The sequence below is a fragment of the Pangasianodon hypophthalmus genome, chromosome 3 (assembly GCF_027358585.1).
Source record: "Pangasianodon hypophthalmus isolate fPanHyp1 chromosome 3, fPanHyp1.pri, whole genome shotgun sequence".
In the NCBI taxonomy this organism is placed as follows: Eukaryota; Metazoa; Chordata; class Actinopteri; order Siluriformes; family Pangasiidae; genus Pangasianodon; species Pangasianodon hypophthalmus.
The window spans coordinates 21111637-21139191 of NC_069712.1; the positions used below are offsets into that span (position 1 = coordinate 21111637).

The following is a 27555-nucleotide window of genomic DNA, read 5'->3' on the forward strand; positions in this document are numbered from 1 at the left end:
AAGGAAAATAAGTGAAAATTAAACATTTATTCATTCAGTAAATAATTACTTTGTAACAGTGAAGTAAGTGTTCTAAAAGATCTGTGTGGTAAAGTGTACTGTAATATTTATCTCAATATTGATATTATACTGTATATCGCCTTATCGCCAGCCCTACAAAGCAATAAAAGAAAAACTCTTAAAAACATATCACCTTGTGCATCAAACAAAACCTTCTGCAACAACAAAATCAGTGTTTTTTTTCCACTGGGCCATTAAGTTTTTCATCAAAACTGTTCAGGAAGCAATGCACTGCCTTATTAATAGATGCTGTGCCTATGTTTAAAAAAAAGAAAGAAAAAGGCTAGCATTTGCATTTTACTTTTCTGTAGTGCTGTTACTGAACAGCGAGATATATTCAGACCAAATATTCTGCATCATTCCTTCATTAGCATTATTACAAATTCAGCCAAACAGTGAATGTGCTATTTTTGGTATTTTGGTGAAAACTTTCAGTGCAACCCTAACTACAGTATAACAAGCCTTGCACAGAAACAGATTAAACACAATTTCATATCCAGAATGGGTCGAAGTAAAGTGGCAGTGGTTTTTACCAGTTCTGAAGAGGCTAAAGTCCACCTGCTAACTCTACATTAGGAATTTTTTTTACACTTGAGCCCATATTCAAAACGTCCAACCTGTTTCATCATACGTTTGTTTTTACACAAATCTATTCTTCCAAACAGCAGATCAGTTGTGAAAATATATTCACTTTTGTCAGTAAATTGGGAAATAATATTCTTTATACCACAGCGCTGTTATATTCTCAAATCTAATTGGTCATTAGATTAGATAGAAGGTGTTAATTAATTTCCTGTAACAGCACAACCCTGACAGTATTGCTAGCTGTAATTCAAATAACAGGTTGATATTAATGAGCTGGATGTAATACATTATCACTTCTACAACAGCTAATTCACATGGATTTGTTTGGCAGTCTAATAGTAAATGGACTAAAAACATGTGAGAAATATATAATCATTGACATGGTGAGGTTTCTGTAACGAGTCTTCAGGACAGAGGACTTTGCACTTTCCAGGTTCTTGGTAACATTAAGCTGTGAAGCTGTGATTGTCTTGTCTTATAAATTTCTGAGAGATACACGTCACCCTGATGTCATCTGAGCTTCCTGGTTGCGAAAACATAGTGGGAGACTAAAGTGATTTTTTTTTAAGACCAAGCCACAATTTAATTTCTAAAATGTCAGGTTGTTGTTGGCTCTCAGAAATTGAAAAATGTTCATAAACACATTAGTTTTTATCTTGTACTATCAAATCATCCACCTTTCCAAGCCATTCAAAGACAGTTGTGGTTACAAGCAATTAGGAGGGATATCAGTCTGTCTTTGCATCTGAGCTAAGCAGCTAACTATCGTATCAGTGAAGCAGGCATGCTAACTAAAAATTTAACAGGCTTAGCTTGCTAGTTAGCTAACATGCCTAATTTTATATTCCTTATATTCCTTTATATTCCATTTCTTTCCTCACAGGCCACACATGTGCTTGTTCAGTCCCTTGTCATTTCATGACTGGACTACTGCAACTCACTCCTGGCAGGTCTGCCTCTGAGCGCCATTCGTCCTCTGCAACTGATCCAAAATGCAGCTGCACGACTGGTTTTCAACCTTCCTAAAGTTTCCCACACCACCCCATTGCTGCGCTCCCTCCACTGGCTTCCTGTAGCTGCCCGCATCAGATTTAAAACACTGATGCTTCCCTACAAAGCCAAAAACGGACCAGTACCCACTTATCTCAAAGCACTTATCACACCTCGAGCGGCACCACGCTCCCTCCGATCCTCTAGCACTGCTCGACTGGTCCCACCATCTCTACAAGGAAGACATGCATCGAGACTCTTCTCTGTTCTGGCACCAAGGTGGTGGAATGAACTTCCCCTAGATGTCCGAACAGCTGAGTCACTGGCAGTCTTCAAACCACGTCTAAAGACTTACCTCTTCATAAAGTACTTAAGTTAGCACTAACAAAACAAAACAAAAAAAAATTGTCTGAGCACTTGTCTATTACCTCCCCAACAGAGTTTTGGACTGATGGTATTCCTAGTTTGTAACCTAGTGAGCCAATATCAGAATGTATTTCTGATAGACTTCAAGGCACTATTTTAAGTCGCTCTGGATAAGGCCGTCTGCCAAATGCCGTAAATGTAAATGTTTAACAAACCTATATATCTCTCCTAAAAGCTACAACAAGAAACTAGCTATTTAACACTAGATAACTAGGTCACATTCTTACTGAGGAGTTGTCTATAATGGACATGCTTAGCTAGCTAACAAATGAGTTTATGGCATTATCTGAGCTTTCAGTGCCACAACATCTTCAATGTTGTAATTGTAAATCATAACGTCTTGAACGTGCCCACAAACAACAAAGTTGTAGACATCAAGCGATTCATATGACTTTGGTTTCTCTCTAGTGTAAACGCTCAGAGTTTTTTATATATATATATATATATATATATATATATATATATATATATATATATATATATATATATGTAGATATGTATATATGTCTATAGTGCAGGCCAGGCCACTGCTTAAGATCATTTATCTGCTGACAGGATGCCAAGCCATAAAGATCTTCAAGACTTATACCATTTCAAAGTGTTAGTTTAGCCGAATAGCACTCCCTGTCTCTTAGTTGTAATCCATGATAACAAGTGGATCATTTTAATTCATTTTAATCCATTTTAATCCTAAATAAAATTCTTGATAGATTCTTCAGTCTGATTCTAACCAGATTATATAAACAGATGATAAAAGTAATGTCAGGTTGCTAGGCTACTGAGGTCTTTTTGCAACCAGGTTGCGTATGCATCAGAGAAGCTTGTAAGACAACAAATTATTATAGCAGCTATAATGTAAGTGATAACAAACACTAGCATGTCTTGTGGACGTTCCACAACATTACACGTGACTGTAAATGGATAAAAAGTGTCATTATTACATTAATCAAAAAAAGGAAATTCATTGCAGCTCTGATTAGTGTCAATCAAAAGAAAAGAATCACTAAAACGCCACTTTAAATTAACTAGTATGAACCATAAGTAAGGTACAAAACACTTCAGGATGTGCTGTTATTGAAAAATAATAATGGCATCACACAACTTGTTGATTTTTCCCCCTACAACAGCACGTCTCAGAGTGTTTTATTCCTTCTTATTGTTCATGGTAGTTTATTTTAAGTGTTTTATTTATTTAGTGTTTCTTTACATTTGCTTAATCAGAGCTGTAGTGCAGCCCTTTCACATTTTATCTCCTCTGCAGACCACAGCATGCCTTTCCCCATGAAACCGGAAGTAATGTGACAAGTCCGACCAAATTACGTTATTTGACGGCAGGCATCAGGAGCAGCTCGTTTACACACATGGTACAGTCTGCTCCTGAGCGAACCACAGAGCACTGTTTTCACATGGAGCCGAGAGCCGTTCCTGTCCATGCATTCATACTCGGGTCTGGAAACAAGAGCAAGTGTGGAAACAGTGTTTCACATTCCAGTGTTCCACTGCTCTGGCTGTTCAATCCAGTTCCCTACACACCTGAATGAAGAAATCGAGTCCAGTGAATAGCTGGTGCAGTTGAATCGGAGGACTGTTTTAAGTAAATATGCAGACTGAGTTGGGAAATCCTGATTTTCCCCTGCAGCCTGCTCTTTGGTCCCACTGTGAGCATGTCCCAGATCTCTCTCTGCATAGCAGCATGCCAGAGCCAAAAGAGACACACACGGAGCCGCTTCTCCAGCTCCGGAGGACAGAGAGGAGAGGGAAGGCCTCTAGCTGTTGCTTAGGGGGAAGACAGATGCCCTGCTCCTGCTGGCTGGGGCTACTGCCGTCTGTGCAGGCCCTTTTCTCTGTCTCTCTCTGTCTCTCTCTCTCTCTCAACCCCTACACCCCCACTTATCCCTTGCTCCCTCCTGTGGGAACTGGAGCAGGCTGCTTAGGCTGTGGTGGGCAAATGCAAGTTTTGGTTCCTCATGCTTCACAATGATCTGTCTTTCAATGTCATTCTTTGGTCTTTCTTTTTGCCCCCCTTTCTTATTTTTCACTGTGTGTTGGAGCTGGAAGAAGCTGCTTAGTCTGAGCTTCAATGGGCAGCGAGTCTGATGCACAGGCCTCTGTCTCTTCTTCTGATCTTCTTTCTTTTCCCATCATCCCCTCTCTGACTAGATGGAGGGCAGTTCGTGCCAGGCTAAGGCCCTGCTTTGTGGGAGACTGGCGCCACTGCTGCTGCCCACCTCCAGAGCCTGGCTCTCACTCAACTCCCTGCTATTGTCCCCATCTCCATCTACAGACTCATGTAGCATACAGTATCTGCTTTGGTTAAAGAGGTTGGTGGATCAAAAAGGCCAAAGAAGATAAAGATGGTATGCTGGTTTACCAAAATATGTGGTGTGAAATGTTGACAGATATGACACCCACAGCTTGATAAAAATGCCCAGTGTACACAGAGAACACAGCTAGCATCTCCACGAGATTGTGAAGATGTAAAATCATAAGCAGCGGTTTGTGGGCTATAGCGATATAGTGGGCTATAGCGATGACTTATATTAGCCAAATATATTTGGCTAATTGAAATACTGAACTTTAAATACTGATGCATTTTCTAATTATTGTTGCAATAATAAATTATTTGAGTCAAAAACAATGTATGATTATCTGCTTTACACTACTTGCTATGTTCAGTGTGGTATTTATATAAATATCTGATTGACTTTTACCCGATCTAATGGAGATCTCATTACTGTAATGAGATTACAATTATTTACAATTGTACCACACACCTGTTGAATTCTCTCTTCTGATTGGTCAGAAGGTGTTGATTAAAATTATTATATAACAGCAGAGGTCTGACAGTAGTGTCGGCTTTAAGGCAAATCACAGGTTTTTATTTATGAAATCACTCATTATAATAGTAACAACTGTTAGCAAACACTCCACATAATCTCCACAATTTTTGAAAAAGTTTTTTTTTTAACCTATAACAGTTCATATGGTGAAGATTTTTGTAAGGAGATGTTTTAACATTTATGGAAGGAGTAATTTTCCTCTATTAGAGAGTCTTCAAGACAGAGGACTTGTGCTTTCTGGTTTCTCAGTAATATGACAAGGTGTGTTTTTTTTTTTTTTTTTTTTTTTGTCTTACTAACAGGAAAGAGAGTCTTGAAAAAAAAGAGGCTATAATGTACTCTTGAACTGTTATAATACAAGTGATAACAGGAACTAACTTGATCCATGGACTTTCCACAACATTAAATGTTATAAACTATAAAAAAAAATGTATGGCATGTTCTTTATTAAATAAAATTTTTTTGGAAGACTATCGTATAAAAGCAATAAAACACTTCAGGTTGTGCTGTTATTGGGAAAAAAAAATCAGCTTCGGTGTGGTAATGTATCACACCACTCCAGCTTTTATTATCTTTCTATAACAGCACACCCTGTCGTGTTTTATTCCTTACTTACTGACTGTAGCCATCACCATCACCATCACCACTTCTGCACCTGATTCACTCATACCAGCACCACACCCTCTACATGTCAGTGTGACTGCTGTGCTGAGAATGATCCAACACCCAAGTAATCCTAGATAATACCTGCTCAGTAATGGTCTTATGCTGGTCCCTTTCCATTCATGTATAGAGTAGAAGAGCTGACACTTTGTGCACAGCAACAGATGAGTTATAGATTGTAACTGTACCCCTACAAAGTGCTCCTGGAGGGTCACTGAAGTGGTCACTGAGTGTATGAGCTATACTCCATGACTGCTATACGTTTCTGCACTTTTGGATATTTTGCTTAATATCTATGGAATAAAAGAATTAATATTTTTATTGCTGCACAATTAATCATAAAACCATAAGCCGTGCACTTTGGCACAAAAGTTAGCTAACTGCATACTGTTAAACATCAGTTTATATTGAATCACTAGATGCCCAGTCATATGTTTAAATGTCATTTAATTGCAGTGAATGACTGATTTTGAGTAGAAGTGTTTTTATATTTAGCATTCTGAAGATTTAATTTTGTTTCAGGTTTATCCATTTGAAAAAATACAGCCGTAAAGTGCACAATGCATTGTTTAAAATGATGAAGTGCAATAACAATTTAATTCCTAAAGTGGCTGAATAGTTGTGATGAATAATTTCAATACCGAGTAAAATCATTCATTCAGATCGTCATTCTTGTCTTTTTTTTAATTGTACAAATGCAGTCAGGAACAGCAGCCAAAGGCTGAGCCTGAGGTCAAGTGTGTTAAGGCAGTTAAGAAGGTTGTGTAATTAGGTAGTTAATTCCCTTGTATACCCACACACAGCCTGCATCACCTTTACCTCTACACAACTGCAGGCATATGCAGCGCATTAACCCAGTACACAATCCCAGTGCTCTGAAGCTGCACCAACAAACCCTGCACACTCTCACATGTGAGTGTCTGAGCTATTGAGGGGTTTGACCTCTGCTTTTCAACATATACACAAACACACAGCCTGGGATTAGTGCATTAGTGTGTGCTTGACTCCTCCAAATCAAAAGAAAGACAGGGGAAAAAAAAGGGGGCAAACTCCTCTCGCTCTGGCTGAAGTTGGACGAGCGACAGGGGTCTGATTAAATTAGAAGGCCATCCAGCAGCTAAGGCAGCAAATCCAATAACCTCCCCCTATTTACTGGCACGCAACTTAATTAGGTTTTAATACAGCTTAGTGCATGGGGCTGGCCGGAGCTGGAGCGGCCTGGCCACTGCTGCCTCTGCCCACTGCTGGGCCTGCATGTGAAAGAGAGAGAAAGACAGAGAGTGTGAGGGTGGACGGGGGGCAGACTGTCCCCCCGTTCTCTGCTTCCCTGCTGGCCCTGGTGAAAGGACACCATCTGCTGGCTCCCAGACTAACTGAAGCCAGCACAGCTCACACACACACGGCGTGCCTCTGTAACCCGCGCTGAACTGCTGCTACTGCTGCCTCCGCTTTCCTCCTTCTCCCACGAGGCTGTTCTACTGCGATCAGAGTTCCCAAGAATTCAGAAAAAAATTAAATGTGATAAAAAAAAAAAGAGGCTGGCAACATGCCTACTTGAGTGCTAGCATCTAAATATGAACAAGAATTAGAACTAGAAACAAGAATATAGAACGTGTTCCTCTCTGCTAACATAAGCACCCACATTTAATGATGCACTGATCCCATTTTTCCATTTCAATTCAATACAATAATGAGTATCATCTGATATCCGAGAGAGTCACACACGGGGAGGGAAAAACATCATAAATTTACTCAGAAGTCTCCAGTTACACTGAGATACATGTTATAATGAAAACACCATTGTTGTTTTCTGAAACACTGATGTTTTTTTTTTATTATTTGCTTGAATTAAAGGTATAGCCAACAATTTTGGTGGAAAATATCCATTTTCAAAATCCTAACAAATCCAGCCTCCAAAGCCATGCCTCCAAAATATATACACGTTGTCTCAACTAAGCCCCTGAATGCTAGTGCAGGAACTGACATGCAACATGATTGACAAGCAAGTAGAGATGCCTCCTTATCCTGATTGGTTGGATGTTGTTGGTCCATGTCATTTTTCCTGGGAAGTTATAGTGACTAGAATTGTTCCACTATGTATATTTTTACTCCAACAAATATTATAGCAATGGACAAGTCAAAGAAAAAAAAAAACAAAAACTACTTCTTATTAACAAAACAAAAGTTTTCATTTGGTGTTTATGTTTAAATATAATGTGCTTCATGGTGGTGCTATGCACCTCAATCCTCTAAATAAAGCTCATGCTTTTTGAATCACACACACACACACACACACACACACACACACACACACACACACACAGGCCCTGTAGCTTACAGCTAATGATAAGAATGGACATTTATCTCTTCACACAGTGTCGAAAAGATGGACTTGGAGAAGGTGTTAAACAGAAACTTAAAATCTTGTAGTTGCAAGTAGATCGAAGTAGATTGCAGTTGCAAATAAATAACGTAAGCTTTACATTACATTGGAACTGACACATCTTAGCTATTTCACATCTTAACACTAGGCTAATTCTCCAGAACACTGAATTTACATAAGTCTAAAGATATCCTTAGTGTTTACTGCTCCATCTGTATTTATGAGAATTGGCTTCTCCTCCGCTCAGAGTGGGCGAGAGCGGTTTGAGATCGGAGAAAAAAAAACTGGAATCCAGAGGCAGCTCAAACAGAAGCTCACACATGGATCAGGAGGTGTCAGAGCCAGATGATTTGACCTAAAACGGATGCCAGTTTCCTCCCCATGAGCCATGTGGATTACAGTGAATGTCCTTAATGATTCCACCTGTCCAGAGCCAGATGGGTTCACCCAAATTGCCTACACCTTTCCCCAAAATAAGGTGGATCATGCAGTTCACCTTGCTGACATCAGTCTTAACAAATATATACATATGTCTGGCTGATGATGACATATTTACATATTCACAGTTGCTGTGCTAAAACTTTTTGCTATACATTTGTATACACTTGCTTCTTTTGTTAGTGTCACATGCAGGTCAGCCAGTTATTAAAGAGAATAATGAAAACTCGATTAATTCATGTGTTGAAGCTAATGCATCAAGTAAATGGTTGTAATTCTTCATTAAACATAATGCAGTTAATTACAGCATCAGTATTAAAGTTATTATTACATTCAACAGATGTTTAGTGTAATAAATACATACTATGATATGAAATGTGCTCCAGGAGGTGAACTCTATTATAATGATCTCAAATGTGATCAAATGTATCCTACACTACACGCATGAGGGATAGAAACAAGCAAGTAATTTTCTACATTTCAAGGATATTAATTAATTAATATAAAATTAGCTCAATTTAATGTTTATTGATATCTAGTCTAATAAAAAAATGGGAAAAATACTTTCACTCTAATGTAGCATATGTGAAAAGTATTAGTGGTCTTTTCCGATAACAGTTCTTTACACCGAGAAGCTTTTAATTATTTACAACTTCCTTATTTAACACTCCTGATTCACTTGATCGAGTCGTCAGGAGCATCTTCATGTGAGAATCAGGTGCGTATGATTAGAGTTTCAATAAAACTTTAGTCTTCAATTAATCATTACTTATACCTTGTCTCTTAGACAGAATAATATTTCCATATTCATTTTTTTTTTTTTTACAAACTTAACGCTGCTTCTGAACTTTTGTTCTGCTAATCTCTAAACATGCAAACGATTACTTGCAGTATGCATCATCACCTGCGCAGCTCTCGACACATCCTGCGACTAAAAAAACCTCATTTCCATTCAGTAGCAGTGCTCTGTGCGCATGTATGCAACTGTATATTCACCACCACCTGCACCTCAGCCCGAGTTAGACCATTTAACCACAGTCAGCTGTTATTTTCCTAAAAGCTTGCACCGAGGGCCTTTTAAAGGAGCACAGTGAGCACTTTTTGGTGTCATAAACAAGACCCTTGTGCTAGACAAGAAGCGCATGGATGCACTGTGGAACATTTTACAGCTTGCCTTGGGATGCGCTCGGTACACGAGCAGAGCCAGAACTCCACACCTCTCCTCCAGCAGGCCACAGAGCCGCGGGCATCATGGGACAGCTGGTCGTGGAGGGGCTGGAGTGTGGGAGGAGGGAGAAGAGGCACACTGCTGCCCCCTAGCTTCACTATGGAGATCTGTAACCGTGCAGGTTCAATAGCACACCAAAAGAAGGTTGATGTTTTACACCACCTGTCATTCTTGATCTCTGAAAATAGAATCTGTGAAGTCAAGTGTAGAGTGAGGGTGAGGGGATAAGAAGCACGCACAGGGTTGCTTTAAAGTATGCTTTAGTACAACAATTATTAAAGGAGTTTAGTACAACAGTTATTATTTTTTTTTAACAAGGAAAGGTTTTGGAGCTACTTATTCTATTTGACATAAGGGCGGGCCTTAAATCTGAAACTTTAAAAACAAGGCACTAATGTTGGATTCCATGGCAGCAAGAATCATTCAGATTTAATTAATGGTCTAACCACTATAAAACACGTTTTATAGATTTATTTTTAATGAGAAATGTGTCTCCTGAATAATGTAATATTTTAAATGTTATTTTAATTATTTTAATATAAATTACATACACAGATGTTAAAGCAACATAGCTACATAAAGCATGAAGAAACAAATTATGAATTAAATTAGCCCTTCTGAGCAGCTCTAATATGTGCACAGCCAAAACCGTTATCAAGTTATCAGATGAAGAGAGCAGGGGAAAAAATATACTCGTCAGATATTGAAAACCTACACTGAAAAGAATGGCAAATTACAGAAAGCTTTATACGTCCAAGTGCTTTTGTCACAAAAAGGTGCCATTTGAAACGTTTTGCCATTTGAAATGTTATTTTGGAGTAATCTTCAGCCAAAATGCAATCATTAGCATAAAAAGATTTTACACAGTTAAGACCACAAACATCATACAGAAGGATGCTAAATAATCACTGACAACTATAAGCCACATCACACATGCTGCATCTTATCCTCTCCTTGCCAACTTCATTTGCAAGTGAAAAGTTTACTGAGCCTTCTTGCTCTTGGCGGAATGTTAGGAGAGCAGTTATGTGTGTGCGTCCTCTTTCTCCCTCTTACACACACACACACACACACACACACACACTTGCTGTAAGAGGGTAAGAGGGGGGTGGCAGGGCACCAGATGAAGCAGCTCTCGCCCGGGGCTCAGTCATCTCCCCGGCAGCAGCGCGGCTGTTCCCGGCCCTGATGCACGCGCCCATTTGTTCCCTTACACTGTCTCCTTCAGTCTATTGAGGAGTGCTACAGCCACACACACACACACACACACACACACACACACACACACACACACACACACACACGGGGCCCGATCCTAGCTACACTCGATGCATGCATCCAGACGCCAGGACCATCTTTCTTTATGTCACCATATGGCTGGCAGTAGCCTGTAGATTTAGCCACACATCTGCGTAGACATTACCGCGCTGCTTTAAAGCATGAGTGTGTTTGCGTCTGTGAGAATGGGTATGTGCGAGTGTGTGTGTGTTTGTATGTGTACGTATATGGTATGTTGATGAAGCAGGGTGATAATTGGTGAAGGAGAATGCTAGCAGATGTGGTGTGTGTGTTCGTGTGTGTGATGGTGGATTGTGACTCTTATGTGCACTGGGATTGAAACCTACACGGGCGAGATATGTGAAATGGTAAACTGCCAAAAACCTGATCATTTTCATCCACACAAACTCTCATTTACTGCTTCACAACTACGCAGAGATGCTTTATTAAGATAAAGCTTCAAAACCAAACAAAACAAAAACAGTACAGTTGAGTTATATACCTAGGCGAGAGAGAAAAATCCAACCCAATTATTTTGAAAGGAAAAGGACAAATTGAATAAACTTGCTGAAATGTGTTTACTTTACAGCATGTAGCTTTCTCCATGTTCATGTGAAAATGCATTTATAATGTATAAATGTTGGAAATACATTAATATTAATTGGTAGATATAAAAATAACATTAATATTAATGGCTCACAAATAATTTGCCTCTCAAGAAAACTTTATCTGGTTATAAAAAATATCTGACCCATTATAAAATATGCACTGTTATGACTTGTTTCTGAAATCTTCAGCAATACTACACTGCTGTTTAAAACGACCTAAATATAATTATTACAATTATTACACAATTGCATACTTACAAACACTATAACCATCTGTCATTATTGTTGCTGTTGTAGTGTATTATGTAAATATTCTATAAAACATAATTTTTCCTACACATTACTAATAAACTGAAAAAAGGGTGATAATTATTATAATATAATTATAGCAATGGTTCTGTCCTGGCTGCTGTGATATATATCTGTTTTGATTCAGATGGTGACAATGACTTTCTACTCAGTAAATGCCAACCATCAGACAGGACAGTGAACTCGTGCTCCAAATGCATTTAAGAAATAAATAGCATTGAAATGCATATGTGCCTAAAACACTGCTATTACACAGAAGAAAAAATCTCTAGCCAACACACCAATCCATTCATATTTCACTGGCTGGGTTTCTATGATATCTCACCCCAATCTCCGGGCAAAAAAATATGTTAATACCGCGAGAAAAATAAATAAATTATGTGCAGGAGTGAAACATTGTGTGCTGAAAACCCCTGTGTTGCTTGGCGTTGGCTCTCAAATGGTAAAAATAAATCAAGCTGATTTTCCAAATGCTGCATGCGTGCCACGCTGTTGCGGCTCTTCGCAGCACAGATTGCGAGCCCGATCAAGAATATCTGAGGTGGGGCCCTGGCTATTTGCATGTATGCCGATGCCATTTGCACCAGCTTATTAACACGAACACCTTAACCCACGGGCAGCAGGATGAAGTATCCTACAGAGAAGAGACACCCGTTGCGCCGAACACGCATGTAGCACCAGACCTCTCATTCACAAGGCCCGCAGTTTGACTTCTACACATGGAATGACATTTCCTACTACAGCATCAGTGTGAGAAGCTTTCATTACTGCTCCAGGCATAGCAGGACGACTTACACAGTTATATCTACAGAATAATATTATAAAATTTATGATTAGCATAATACATTTTTGTTTAGATTTCTGGCCAGGTACTGAATTCTGATAATATTGTCTTTGATTTTAAAGAAGAAATATGTAATATTATATAATCCTATTAACCGCTGTCTGCACTGAATGATCTTGTTACTCAAGCTACTCATATAATATCCTGACTAGCTTTATTACTTCTCAAATTTGTAAACCCAATCAAGTTAATCATGTGCAAACCACCAAAGAAAGAGTGATTATAATTTATTATCTATATTGTTTATTATTTATAAAAATCCTCTGCATGTAGCATTTACATCTACATTCAACTATAATAAAGAATAATGGGTGCATTCATAACCTTAATCCCTACTGATAAAATGAACTTGTTATAATATTTATGATATGTAAGCAACTGTGTGGTAATACTATTATACAGGCTGATATATAGAACTTATTTATATCATCATTTATATAATTTATTTAAAGGATTTATATCATTTACATGACATGCATTTTTTATCCTCATATCCGTAGCCTTTTTTAAAGGAAGTTTAAGTTTTACATGATCTAGATTCAGCTCTCAGTGAGAAAAGGAATTGGGAAATATGTATTTGTAATGTATAATGTGTTATGATCATATTAAACTGTTTCTTGTATAACAAGTGGCAATAAAATTATTGTTGATAACCTCTAAAGATAATGTAACTGACATGCTGTGTATAAAGATGGCAGGATGTTTAAATCCAACTTCCTAAAAAAATACATCTAGAAGCTCTAAATATTGACCCTGCCCTCTGGTGGTCACATTCAGAGCACAATCAAAAATGTTTAATTTGCCTTGATAGACAAATCTTATATAATTAACTAAATCCTAAAAGCTGAAAATGTGTTTTCTTATTATTATTATCCAGGATTTTTATAGTTTATAGCAATTTATAACCTATTTTCCTGTTTCTATCTACTACCAGTGCACTTTCTCCCCCACCTAACCATACTTATTTATTATTCATGCTCTCTCCACAACACCTTAAAGGGAAAAGTGTGTGTTAAAAAAAAGCACGAATTAAATATTTACTGCATAATTTAAATCTGTTTGCTATATATAAAACCAAGTAATTACAAAAAACATAGCTGTTCATTTAAATGTGAAAAGTGTAGGAAAATGCCAAAATGATATCACGTCCTGAAGGGGAAATTTCTCGGGTGAGACGGAAAGAAAAATGTTTTACTTATGGCTCAGTAAGGCACTATTCCACAGTCTAACAGTGTTCCTTTAAAGCTGTGTGAATACTGCAAACGTAATTTATTTATAATATAACCTAGAATATTTATGTGAAACAGGTGTGAATATCTATAAACTTGTTTTCCCATCTCTCTCGTTTCTCTATCTGTTTATTTGTTCCTGTTTGGCTGGCTGCTGGGTTAAGGCAGTGGGTGTTGAACAATATGGAGGGTTGTGCTGTGAGCAGACGGATGTTGTGCTCCCAGCAGAAGCTCGGCTCGGGCTGGAGTTGCTGCAGATACACCCACACTCGTTCTCTTGCCCACGCGCTGACTTGGGCCTCGTGCCAAACGCCCCTAAAGCCCTGCATCGCGCGGCCACGTGTAGCTCAACACACGGACCTTCTGCGTGACACACACACTGCTGTATACTGCTGTCACTGTACTTTGGTCAGTAAGGCTGTGACAAAGCCTTCATGGTATGGAGTTAGATGATGTAGGAGTGATGTGTTGCAGCAGTTCTGTGTTCTACTTTGAAAATTCCTGAACTCACGGTAATATGAATGGATTGGTGCATTTTCTGTTTGTTTGTTTAAGGTTACTGCTTTCAATTTTAGGACCCACTTCTATGCACACATTTTATTTCTTACAAGTTGTGACCAAAGAGTACAAATATGTGGGACCTGTTCTTGTGCATCTCCATATTATGAGATTTTTTATGTCCAATCTTCCTGGAGAAATTTGGAGTTTTTATGTAACGTGATAGAGAAATTCTCAGCTTGCTCACAGACCCGAAATCCAGTTGTACGGTTTATGTGCATTTTATGCCCTTTTGCTACTTTTTAAGACCCAAAATATTTGTCATTTTCGGAATTATAGCACATACAGTGCCAAGCAACTGTATTTTCTTCCCGTTTAACAACAGACTGAAGCTGTTCATTTTAGAATTGACCCATTTTCTTTCCTGGACTAAAATATGCCCAAGTCCTGAGCTTTTGAAAAGAGGTGAGTGCTGTGACCCTGTGACTCTGTGTGTGTGTGTACCTGTGTTTCATGCGCTGGTGCATTCTCCCATGCTGTACACACTGTTCCTCCATCTCCTGACAGCGACCTCGAAGCTTCTCCATGCTCTCCTGCAGGTGCTCCTTCTCTAAAGAAAGCTGTTCTACCTCGGCCCTGTACACCCACATCCAACACACATCCAAACACACAACACGTTACTTCTGGTACAAGCAAATACATAAGCATGCCGTTCAAGATGTTCACATAAAAATGAAAAAGGTCACTTTGTGATTGCTTCTTTTAAATTAATTTATTTGACCAGCAAGAGAGTTGTAGCAAACTGAATTGCTATTTGGAGATCTTGAGCATTTAGCCAGTATATTATATTTGGCAGACAGAGAATAGTTTAATTTTACATTTGGGTTGAAAACCATTAATTTGCAAAAAAAAAAAAAAAAAAAAAACTAGAGATACAATGCAGAATATCTGCCAAGGATACTGAAAGATGGAAGATTCACAGCATGATTTCAGCACTGGGTAAATGCTGATGAATGCCAATGGATGGTAACAGATAATTGGTGATAAGCTATGTTTCAATTGCTCTGTCCAAGTGCTTTGGGAAATGTGTTTGGTTGGTCTATTCTGTACAGTCAGCGTTAAATGGCATAAATCATGTGGTTTTTGGCCAACAGACTGAACTGTAGAAATCTTAAAGGACAGTCAAAAATAATACAAGTGGGCAGGCTGAACATGAGACTGTAAAGCGAGCAGTGTCCTGCATCTACTGGAGTTTTTTTTTTATGCTGTGTCCAGACATATCATCCTATACATTACAGCAGGGGTTCTCCAACTTAAATATTAGGCTCAGTATTTAAATGTATATAATAATACTTTGGTTATTTATTGCAGCCATAGAGATTTTATTCCTGAATTTTCTGCAGGTAGAACACATTATGTTCACATGACCTATAGACCTATATGTTTTGGGGTTAATTGAAGTTTGGAATAAACTGATTCAATTCAAGTTAGCAGTCAAATAGGCTAGAAAGTATAAGAACTCAATAATAGTACAACAACTTTGATTTTGGTGGGCTGTTATTTCTACCACAGCAGTGTAGAAAACATCTCCTGTATGATTTACAGTCCTCCAATGTACAGAATGATGAAGCTGACAACAACATAAGGTCCTGGTTCACAGCCGCTCACACCTTATTTTATCCACCTGTGTGCAGACAAACAGCTTTTCAGTCTTTGCATCTTTGACTGCACAATAACACAATCCCAACATGATCAGAATCACATAACCCAAATAATCATATATTTATCAATATATTAAATTGGATTAAGGTCATTATGCATTATAATTTTAAGAGATTTGATAAAGCCAGCAGGATTTTCCCCAGAAACTGGGTTATTCAGTCATGTATATGGTTAATCTTCCATATATAGACATTCTTCAGTTTTACAGTTTAACTATTTACAACCGACTTTCTAATGGAAAGTGTACATTTTTCCCTCTTGTTCTGTTAGAAATGTCGTGCACTATGGAGATTTAAGAATGTTATTATGTTATAACATTTGTATACATCTATAATAAATAGGAAGACATTTTGGAAACATATTGAAATAATGATAATGTTAAAAATGTTATGGAAGGGTTTAAATAAATAAAAAAAAAAAACAACAAATAGCATGACTACTAATTAAAAATGGCAGATTACTACATTGAAAAACCTGAAACACTAAAGTTCATGATAAAATTATGTTATTGCCTCGTTGCAATGTTCTTTCTTAAGAAAAGGTTTCATCTTCAGAGGTTAGTGAACACAGTCATGCTGCTTCAAATGGTCACACCAGTGGCTTTATAAAACAGGCTAATTAATGAATTACTGAATTTGAATACTAAATATTTCAGTGATTAAATGTAGCAAATGTAGAGCAAAATTTGTCACCTAGATCAAATTCAATACATAATGTTATTTGTACAAAAGATAAGTAGGTAAAACATCTGCCTGATTTAATGATGACTGAATGATGACAACAGTAACCTTTAAATGCCATTAATAACTAGATCATGGTTATAAATAAGATAAATCAATTTAAAGTGGTTGTGTTGTGTTGTGTTGGCGTATTGGCGCTTCACATCATCACTTCTGACTATCGCCACAGACTCTGAACAGATGAGATATTTGTTTTGAACCTAACATGGAGAGTAAAAATTCTGTTTTTGTTGTCTTTTTTTTTTTTTTTAACAAACAATGTGGTCACTTCACTAATCAGACCAGGGAGGATAAATGAAATTTGGGAAAGAAAGAAAAAAAAAAAAAAAAACACCTCTTCCCATTCTCAATGAGTTGCCTTTAGGTACATAATTTACATAAATGCATACAATTGGGTGCAACAAGCTGCGAAGAGGATCTGCTACAGAAGCTGTGATGGTAAAATGGAGTTGCTGAACTACAGAGTATTTTTTTTTTCCATGTGTTGATCAGTTCTGTTGCCATATTTTTTTTGCAGTTGGTTCAATCTCCTGAAATACTTTGCTGAGACCGCATCCAGACCATGCTCGTCGTTACAGATACAGGTTTTGCTATGAGTCTCAAATAACGTTTAGCTTTGGGTAAATAAAAAAAAAATGTTACTGATATTCAGGTTATGTTAATAAGGTGATTTTAGGGTTATCAGTGTCATATAATACATTCATGTCTGACCTTCAGAGTTTCCCATTTCATTATAAACCACCTTGCAAAAAGTACGTTATCCCCCATTATCTTGTCTACTATAAAGTTTGCTTGGCTGGACTGGTGCTTTTTGTACATTGGTCCTTACTATATTGTAATACTGTGGAACAAAATAGCACAAATCTGTTTATATGTGTGTCTCCTTGATATGTCAGTGGAAGAGGGGGATGGGGAGGAGAGAAAGCAGGGCAGAAGCTGTGTGTACCTTCCCAAGCTGGGATGGCTGACCGTGGCAGATTGCAGGCTGCAATGTGAGTAATGCGCTTTACGCTGTTTTAACAGCTGACTACCCCAGAGGCCTGAGGTGAGAGGAGCATGTGATAGGCGCAGAACAGAGCCAGGACCCAGGACAGACTGTCATGTGCCAGCGTACAGCAACAGATCCCTGACTGGGACATGAGCATGGACAGGATGCGAGGCTCTGGATAACACTGCGCACAGCTCTGCACTATATATCACCCTCATATTGTGTCATGTTGTATGAAGCCATGGCATAGAATCAGCACAATTGTAAATAGGATAGGAAGTCTCTTATCTGGCAAACACTGAGAGGTAGATTTAATTTAGCGTTTGCAAATGATTGATATGAGCTTAAAGCAACCACATTAGTGTCAGTCTGACTGGATCAAAGTGATATTTTGGTATTTTTTTTTTTTTTAAATATATTTAGTTATGACGGAGTATTTCATTAACCCAGGTTCTGGATGGTTTCCACATGCACTGTTTACATGTGACAAATAAACCTTGAAACTTAGCCCAGAATATCAGAGCATCCCTAACAGGGACAGAGCCGCATGTTATACAATATTTTAACACAGACCTTCAGCTCAGTAGGTCTTTGACTATATAAACATCCGTGTGAAAGGAATGGATATAGCCTCAGACATGTCTGTCATAAATCTGTGCATTTAGCTTTGAGGAAATTGAGCACTACTTGCCTGTTAGACTGGGTCAGCTCTTCCATTTTTGAACAAAGAGTGTGACACTCATCCTTCAGCTTGCCTATGAGGCCATTCTGCAAGCTCAGCAAGGCATCCATGTCTGCAACTGTAGCACAACGACAGAGCAAACGAATACCATAAATAAAGACAAAGCACAACACTTAACATATATCCACAAATGATCGTTCTTATCATTCATTTAGAATTAGTGCTATGTGCATGGGGTGTTATGATTGATGTCTATGACATGTCTTTTGATGAACGCTTTTTGAAGGATGGAAATTTCTTCATGGTTTGTTTCAGAAAGTGCTTCGGGAGATATTGCTATTCTTTATAGACTCTGGTTCTATCCTCATGCAAACCATTAAGAATTTCTATTATTTGTTTTATTATTCTATTTGTTAAGAAGTCACAGTAGTACTGCATGCACCAGCTTCTGTGCACATGTGCTAAAAGATCAGACCACACCAATTATACCACATCACTGGTGAATTCTCGAATCTGATTGGCCAGAAGGTGTTGATTCATTTTCTATAACAGCTCAGCTCTGATGGCAGTCCCGGCTTTAATTCAATCACAGGTTTATATTAATGCACTCACTCTAATACATTAGCTTTCTATAGTAACAGCTCATTCACAGCATGATCTGTATGGCAGTTTCGGGTTTCTCGGTAGCATGACAAGCTGCATTTTTTTTGTCTTATTAACTTCAGTAGAGAGGGAAAAAAGAGACTGATGAGGCTGAGACTGTTTATAGTCGTTATAAGGTAATAACGTGCTTTACTGATCTTTCCACAACAATAAATGTAACTATAAATGGTCAAAAGTATAATGTGTTGTTCATTAATAAATAAAACATTGTAACTGTTGCCAGATTGCTATGGCATAAGAGGAATAAAGAAAACTACAGGATGTGTTAAAGGAAAATAATCAACATTATCTATGATTATCTCCAAAAAAAGCACGTCATGTTTTATTCCTCATGCATTGTCCATTATTTGTTTACAAATGTAAATGTCAGCTGTGCATGTACTACGCCTTTCACTTATCATATAACGGTATAAAGAAAGAGCAAAGGCTTGCGCACATACAGCTTCACTGGCCATGACTGTGCATCACATAGTGTCAGGAGAGAAAACAGCAATACGATTCTTTCGGAAAAATAAAAACATGGTCAGCTTCATGCCCAGGAGCTACAGCTTCTGATTCACAGCTATGTGCTGAACATAAACCCCTGCAGCTGAGCACATCTCTGAAGCTGCTAAGCAGGGCTTTCACTGCGATCATATCTGCAGTAGTCACAGATAATATAATAATAATAATAAAAAGAATTATTACGTTTGTAATCAGAGGTTTGTAATCGATGATGTAGAAAATCCAGCTCAGTTAGCTTAAAAAAGGAGTTCGAGGTTTACGATGGAGGTCTATGAGTATACAGTGTTACTTCTGGCTAAGGAGTATAAGAATGAAATACATACATGTATTGATTTTACTAGGCTTGGTAAACTGAACTAACTGTCACTGTGTGTGACTGTGTGTTATTGTGAATCTAAAAAGTGGTTAGGGCTTATTTTTTTTTTATGTTCGCAGTACTGAACATAGCAAGTTATTTGTGGTATAGGCCACCACATTGTTTTTGTGTTAATAATTTGTATATACATAATCCATTCCCATTTTTAGCTTTACAGTTTAATTAATATATAAATATGAAGAGACAATTGTATTACCATGCATGTGTTTATATCCACACTATTAATATTATTATCATTATCTGATTTTGGCAATTAACAGATTATTTAAGTGGTCATGTAAACAGCATACTATGGTATTTTATTATATTAAATCTGGATTAAAGCTCATAATGACACCCGGATTTTAGTCCAATACGTCTGGGTTATTTAGAGCATGTATACTGTTCATCTGATATCTTTTATTGTTCTATTAAAAAGAAAAAGAGAAAGTGAAAAAAAAGCTCGCCTCCATCTTTGGATCAGAATAGAGACAGGTTGAAGAATAATGGCTTTATGTAGGCATCAAAAATCCCAAATAAATAATCACGAGAAAAGAGTTAGACACTTTAGCAGCCAGTAATCTCAGTAAATTGACAGTAAGTCAATTTTGCTTCCGAACAGCCAACAAGAAATACATCATATAATACATTGAAAATTTATATTTTATATGTTACAAAAAAGTGTTTATCAATGCTGCTCTGATACTTGGCCAAAAAATAGTTTAACTATGTACAATTAGGTTAATATAAAAAGTGTAAATAAAACTACCTTGATACTGGAAAATAAGTTAAACATATAGCTTTGACATAACTAAAATAAATGTAATTACTGAATAAGATACATGGACCTGGAGTTTTCCCTTTATAAGATGTTATGTTGATGTAATTATTGCCAAAAACAGAGTTTTTGTAGTTACTACATTATTTAGTTCCTGTAAGACACAGTGTCGTCTTCTAGATAACTGCTCACATTAATTATTCTATCAGATCAACCTGCCACTTGCTTCACTTTTGATGTTCACAAGACTGTTATCTAATCATCACTAATAACAAGCTACAAAAGCATTTTTGCATAAAAAAATTGTGCTAGAAATATGCAAAGGAGTGCAAAAGAACACCTGAACCAAATAGAAAGGATGCACAGAATACATGGAAATGTCATTAATGTTTTTTTTCTTGTAAATGACATTTTTGTTGTAGGTCTAGAAGCATTTACAAGAAGATTTAGACAGATAGATAGATAGATAGATAAAATCAGGGTATAACATAAGGAAGGAGATAAAGTGTGAGAGTGAGAAAAAGAGGGATAGCAGACATACTTAACAATTAGTGTGTGTGTATGTGTGTGAGTGTGTGTGTGAGTGTGTGTGTGTGTGTGTGAGAGAGAGAGAGAAGTACTGAACAGTGATGGTATAAGAAACTTTTCTCTTTCATACATTAGATGAGAACGAATGAAGCACAGTGTGACGTGTAAGGGGAAGTGGTGTGTGCAATTGTCCTGTCACACATCACTAGTTTACTCCTGATGCACTTTTTGCTCAGTAAGATTAACAAAATGAATACGAATTCTCTCATCAGGTGCACGGATATCATTTGGCGGTGTCATTTAAATGATCGTTGCTTTATACACACCCACCAATTATTGGTAACTACCCGGTGATATTTATGTATACTGCTGTAAAGTTAGCTTTGTTAGCAAGGACAGTCATAATATATAGCGAAAATATTTACAAGTGACTAACTTAGCCAAAAGCATTCCATATTCTCAGACGTTTGAGAGCTATACGTTGAATGCATAGCTAACAATGAGATAAATGCAGACAGTAGGACCTATATTGCACAATAGAGAGTCATCAGGACAAAAAGCCTGTTCGTGGCCAGGCCGCTCTGATAATTCTGCCTCAACCAACTACTAAGAGTCAATCATTTTAGAAAGGAGAATATGGGAGAGAGCTCACAGGGAGGGAAAAATAATTAGCTTGCATGAGTGGCCATTATATGCTTAGAGAGGGAAGTGGTCTGTGGTATTAAAGGACTAAATCTATAAGCCCACAGAGTTTCCTGCTGTGTCTCTGATGCCACTTCTCTTTAGACAACATGTGTGCCATGCAGCCACGCCAAAAAGAAGCCCTTTGTTTTCCCAGCGCTTTGTTCTGGCGATCAGCATGCCTCAAATTTCTCGAAACACAGGTAAATAAACTCGTCGATCCAGATGGTGCAACAGATGTGAGAGCAGCACTCTGAAATCAACAGACAGTGGGCAGTGCTGCCCGCTTCCCCTCCATTTTTAAACGCTAACTAATATGTAGCATCGCGGCTCTGCAGTGCCGAGCATCTGCTCCCTTCGGCCAGCCAAAGGTTACAGGTGTTCCTGATGCGGAGTAGAAGAGGGAGGAGAGAGGGATGACAGGAGGAGGTTGTTTTGGCAAGGGAAAGCACACCAGTGGACACCCACCATTCCTCTCGTGCTGCGTTTCCATTTGCTGGAGCGTCTGTGTCAGCTCATGCTCGCGCCGTTGAGCCTGGAAGGTCAGAGCAGCCATGTCCTCTGCACAACGGCGCTCCAGTGCCTCCTTTTCCTTTCTGCAGAGATACAGAGTGAGACAGAGAGACAGGACGAGAGCACGTGCGTCACAGATCGTTCTTCAAGGTACTCAACGTAAATAAGCTACAGTAACATGCAACACACATCAACAAATTCGTATTCGATTTATGAACGCAAACCAGTTACTTCATTTACACTTAAGTGTTAAAATGAAGCCAACTTATTTACTAATATAATATCAAAACAAATTCCACCATGAACTGTTGAACTGTCACCAAATCCTGTTACCAAAAACAGTTTCTCTCTTTAAAACATAACTGTGGCCAAAAAGAGACAGACTGAAAAAAAAAAAAACAGAAAGAAACTGCACAAAGTCAAAGTGCATTAATTAACAGCAAAGCCCAAAACTTTTCTCACACACTGGGTTTGGAACGTAGCTGGAGAAGTGACCGTCTCTGCAGGCCTGCTGTCGTCTGGAGTGTGAAGGCGCTCCGCCCGCGAGAGCTGTGAGAGAGAGAGAGAACGGCGAACCCCCGCTGGGCTTGAACAGCGGCCTAAAACACCATCCACACCAGCGCTCAGCAGGGGGCTCGCAAAGGCCTCGCAGCCAGCCATTTGTTAGCACGCCTTTCCAGGGGGCCCAGGCAGGCGTGGGTGCGGGGGCGGCCGGCGAGGGGTGGTGTTTGTCGACCAATTAGCATGAGACAGACCGCCAGAAAGTTTCAACGAGAAAAGTTGGCTTACAGTAGAGTGTCTGGACACCGGCAAGAGGGAGAGGTACACCATTGTTCTGCTAATGGCTCTGAGTGCTTGACTAAGCAGGTGAGATGGAGCATGTGATTTAGAGGTTATGCATGATAGAATATGATGACTATCTGAAGTGACCTTCCAGCTTTGTATTCAAAGAGTTATAGATCCCATGCAGCTTATTTATTGTAAGAATCATGTGTCATCATCTCTCAGCGTACTCTAAGACAGTGGTTCTCAAAGTGCGGTCCAGGACCCCTCAAGAGTACGTGAAGCATAGCCGGGGTTGCGATTTTTCTAAAGTAGTAACATTGGTGGAAATCACAACCCACCCTTGAATCAAGTGGGTTTAATCTGAACCTTAATAACTCAAAAACAACTAGGCCTATAAATAATGTCAACTTGAACCCAATGTGTTCTTTTGGTGAAAGGCTCAGGAATAGAAAGCTCTAAGACTCTAAAAAATAAACAAAACATTATTTACACAATTACATAATGTAAATGTTCATAAAAGAAATCTGGACTGACGGGGTCCATGGAATTTATTTTACAGTTAAAGGGGTCCCTGGGTTCAAAAAGTTTGAGAACCCCTGCTCTGTGAAATCACTGCTACCACATTTCACTCAAGCTAGTGTAGATGCACTCTAAAATCCAGAGACGAAAAACTATCAGCACGTAGAGCACCTTGCACCTCTGTTATGTTGGCAACAGACTAAAAATGAATGAATTTCTAAATGATATCATATGTGAAATACATTTTAATTCAGTTTCTTTTTATATAGGTGTCCAACTTCACAAAGGTCATGCATAAAGACGACAGAAGGATGACAGAGCTCAACTTTTTTGCATCACCTGCAGCAAGGACACAGAGTCCAGAATGGGTGAACTGCTGAATATCACCGAAAAGCAAGGCGATATCTATAAAAATCATTATTATATAAATATTTTTAAAGTACCTTATGAATTTTTTATTCCGTTTCTTTAATCACCCAGTGAGGAAAAGTGCTCAGAATGAGGGATTCTTTCTTGGCACAAAACCATATGCTCTAGCTTATGATGTAAAAACGTTTATCAGCATTTAGTATAACAGTATAGCACTAAATACAGACATATGTGCTGCAAAATGTGGTGAATGGTAACAGAGCTACGTGGGATATATTAAATGCAAGTCTTATATACTCTTGTTGTTGAGTGGTAAACTACCCTAAATATAGATATAAAAAAAGAAAACAAAAAAATATGAGAAAACAGTCCTATTAAAAGTAAAGTAGACACACTATGGCTTCCTGCTATGCCTGCACAATAGCTGCCCCGCTACAGGAGGTGCAGTTCTGTGGTCTGCTGGGGGCAGTCAGAGGCCGTGTCTCCCATGCCAGGTCAGGGTGTGTTTTCGGAGTGTGTTTGCTCACTGGTGGTAATAATGTGAGCGAGGCCTAATGTCTTGCGGCCGCGAGGCGGCTCTGGGTGGTAGGAGGCTCGGTGGCTGGGTGCTGGTGAGGGGAGAAGGGCTGCGGGCTGCCTAAGTGGGCACTATTCAAGCTGTTGCCCATTTGATTTGGAATACCACAGACTGCTCGTGCGCAGAGTTTGCAGCACCCCGCGGTGCACCGTGATCCTACGCCAGGAATGACCAAATGCTACCGTTCCTAAAATGTGCGCAAATTGGAGGCAGCCGGTTGGCTTCATCACTGCTCGACAGTACATGAAGAGACTTTGCCACCATTTGTATGGTAACACATGTGCAGGGGGAAACTTTACAAAGTACACTCGTACTGCACGACAGGAGGAAAACTTAGCCGAAGACACCTGCACCAGGCAAACGTTAAACTGACATAAAACCCTCTCAGTCTGATTAGAATCCTGCATGATTTAACATAATCGAGTGTTGATTATCTTTCACTGCAGTATAAACAATCAAGAAGTAGAGAGTGTAGTAGAGAATGGAGGTTTCTATGTGTAATGAATTCGTGCTACAACAATGCCACTTTACACAAAGTGTACTTACTATAAGCTTAATTAGGCGAGGATTTTAGTACAGTGTAATTGACATGGAGGTACAAACTGTTCCAAGTGAACTGCTTGCATTATCCTAACTTTATGTATTTAGAAATAATGAAAAATGGTTATTATATATGTGTAATGAGGCAGAAGGTATTAAACAGATGTGTAATTACACAAGTCCTCTCAATTATTGTTTATATTCACACCAAAACGAATGAAATTAAGACAGAAACTCCATTCGCTATGCAGCCAATCCATACACAACATTTACTGCATGGTAAACAGAACCACACATTATTTTTAACTAGTGATAGCAAATGGACTTAAATTAGTCTACCATAGAACAGATGGGCAAACGCAAAGCACTGATAAATGGAATCTGTTAATTAATTTCATACGTACTTCATATCTAATTTAGCGCATCCTCCCAGTGCCAAGTATGTGATTTTTTTTTTTATGTTTTGTGTTTTCTATAGTCACCAACTTGTCATAGTAGCTCTATGTGTCTTATGGAGCATAAAGTAATATGTGAAAAAAAACAATGCGTGCGCGCACACACACCAAATCTCAGGTGATTTGCTGCCATTATTGAACCATGGTTATCACACTTCTCTCCCCTTTTCCTCTGACACATACACACACACACACACACACACACACACATACACACACACACACACACACACACCCCATCCCTCAGAAAAACCACAGAGATGAAAGATTCCAACCTGCCACCCCAAGTCACATCTGCTTCCCACACACAACTATTTACTCTCCATCCTAACTGCTCCTAATGCCGCTCCTATCATCCCTACTACCCCCCTCTATCTCTCCATCCCCCTCCTTCATCTATCCTCTCTCTCTGCATGCTCTCCCCCCTGTTTGCTGCTCCCTCCCACCCTTTTTCCTTTAACTAAACTGGCTCTGGCTTCCTCCATCTGGTCCCCTTTCCTTCAGCAGCCCCGCACCTGTTCACACCTCCTCTCCTGTTGGACCGCATTGAACATTTTCTCCGCTGCCAGGGCTATTCTGGCACCCGCAACCTCTCTGTCATTCAATCCATCTGTCAGAAGTGAACTTTGTTTACCACCAGCTTCTGCTTTCTTCTTCAAGAAATGCAAAGCCCCCTCAAGGTCAGCGGCAAAATGAATTGCAGTTGCCACCGATTTACAAACAACCCTCTCTCTCGCACTCCCTCCGGCAGTAAACCGACACATTCTGAAGCAGCAAACCTTCTGTAACTAACTTCCTGTTTTCACCGATGTCTCTTTTAGAAAGTCATATCAGTTGAGGTATCACTTACAGAACATAAGATGTTCAAATAAGTGCATTAATAATATTTGCTCTAATGCAAGTAGTCACAAAAGCTGGCAAGAAAAAAAAACTTTGTAAGAAGCCTGATACAAAAATGGTGTTTGTCCAAAACCTTTGAAACAGAAGCAAAGCTGGTGGCAAGCACAGGATTGAATATGCGAGAAGGAGGATGAGTGAGTGAGAAAATAAAGGACAGAGTGCTTTCCCTGGATGAAACGGCGTGTGCCAGTGATGGTGTCGATGCCCGTGCTCTAAGCAGGGGACACATGGCTGGAGCTCGGGGCAGATCTGCAGGGTGCCCATCCCAGACTCCCCACCTGTACCACCTCTAACCAAATATGCCCTCCAAAAGCCAATGTGTTTGTGGTAAGAAATCAAAACTAAGCAACAAAAAAAGCAGCACAGCCGCTGAAGAGCACAACAAACACTTGCTTTTAACCCAAAAGACTGTTGGGATGGGTGGGTCTGGAGATGGCATCCAGCACATCCGCTGCTCTCCCTCATGAGCTTTGTGATGAACTTTATCTGTCAGATGGAGGGGTGCAGAAGTAGATGAGAACCATTTAAAGTGCTGTACATGTGTAAGAGAGAAAGGAGAGACTGTATCAAATGTGCAACTTAAATTTATAGTAATGTTTCCATTCACTCATTCGTCTTCAGTAACTGCTTTATTCCTGATCAGGGTTGTGTTGGATCGGAGCCTGTCCCAGTGACACTGGGTGCAAGGGGGGAGAATTCACCTCGGATGTGATGCCAGTCCATCACAGGGCACCATTAACACACACTCATTCACACCTAGGGGAAATTTAGAGTAGCCAATCTGCCTACATGCATATTTTTGGACAGTGGTAGGAAACCGGAGAACCCGGAGGAAACCCATGCGTCCACTGGGAGAATGTGTCTGAACCCAGGACG

The 27555-nt window shown here is 39.0% G+C and overlaps 1 protein-coding gene across 2 annotated transcripts in view; it reads right to left on the minus strand.

Annotated features, from left to right (window-relative positions):
* The window catches only part of sdccag8 (SHH signaling and ciliogenesis regulator sdccag8), a 53056-nt gene that overhangs the window by 5056 nt on the left and 20445 nt on the right, over positions 1 to 27555 (minus strand). Inside the window, exons 14-17 of one of the 2 annotated variants that reach the window (XM_053232570.1) lie at positions 22489 to 22616; positions 18521 to 18629; positions 14884 to 15015; positions 7877 to 9804 (exon numbers count right to left, since the gene is read on the minus strand). In XM_053232570.1, the coding sequence (XP_053088545.1) occupies positions 9711 to 9804; positions 14884 to 15015; positions 18521 to 18629; positions 22489 to 22616 (463 nt within the window). In that variant the 3' untranslated portion in view covers positions 7877 to 9710. Of the gene's footprint in view, positions 1 to 7876; positions 9805 to 14883; positions 15016 to 18520; positions 18630 to 22488; positions 22617 to 27555 lie in introns of those variants that run through there. The other variant, XM_026942264.3, reaches the window with a different exon arrangement.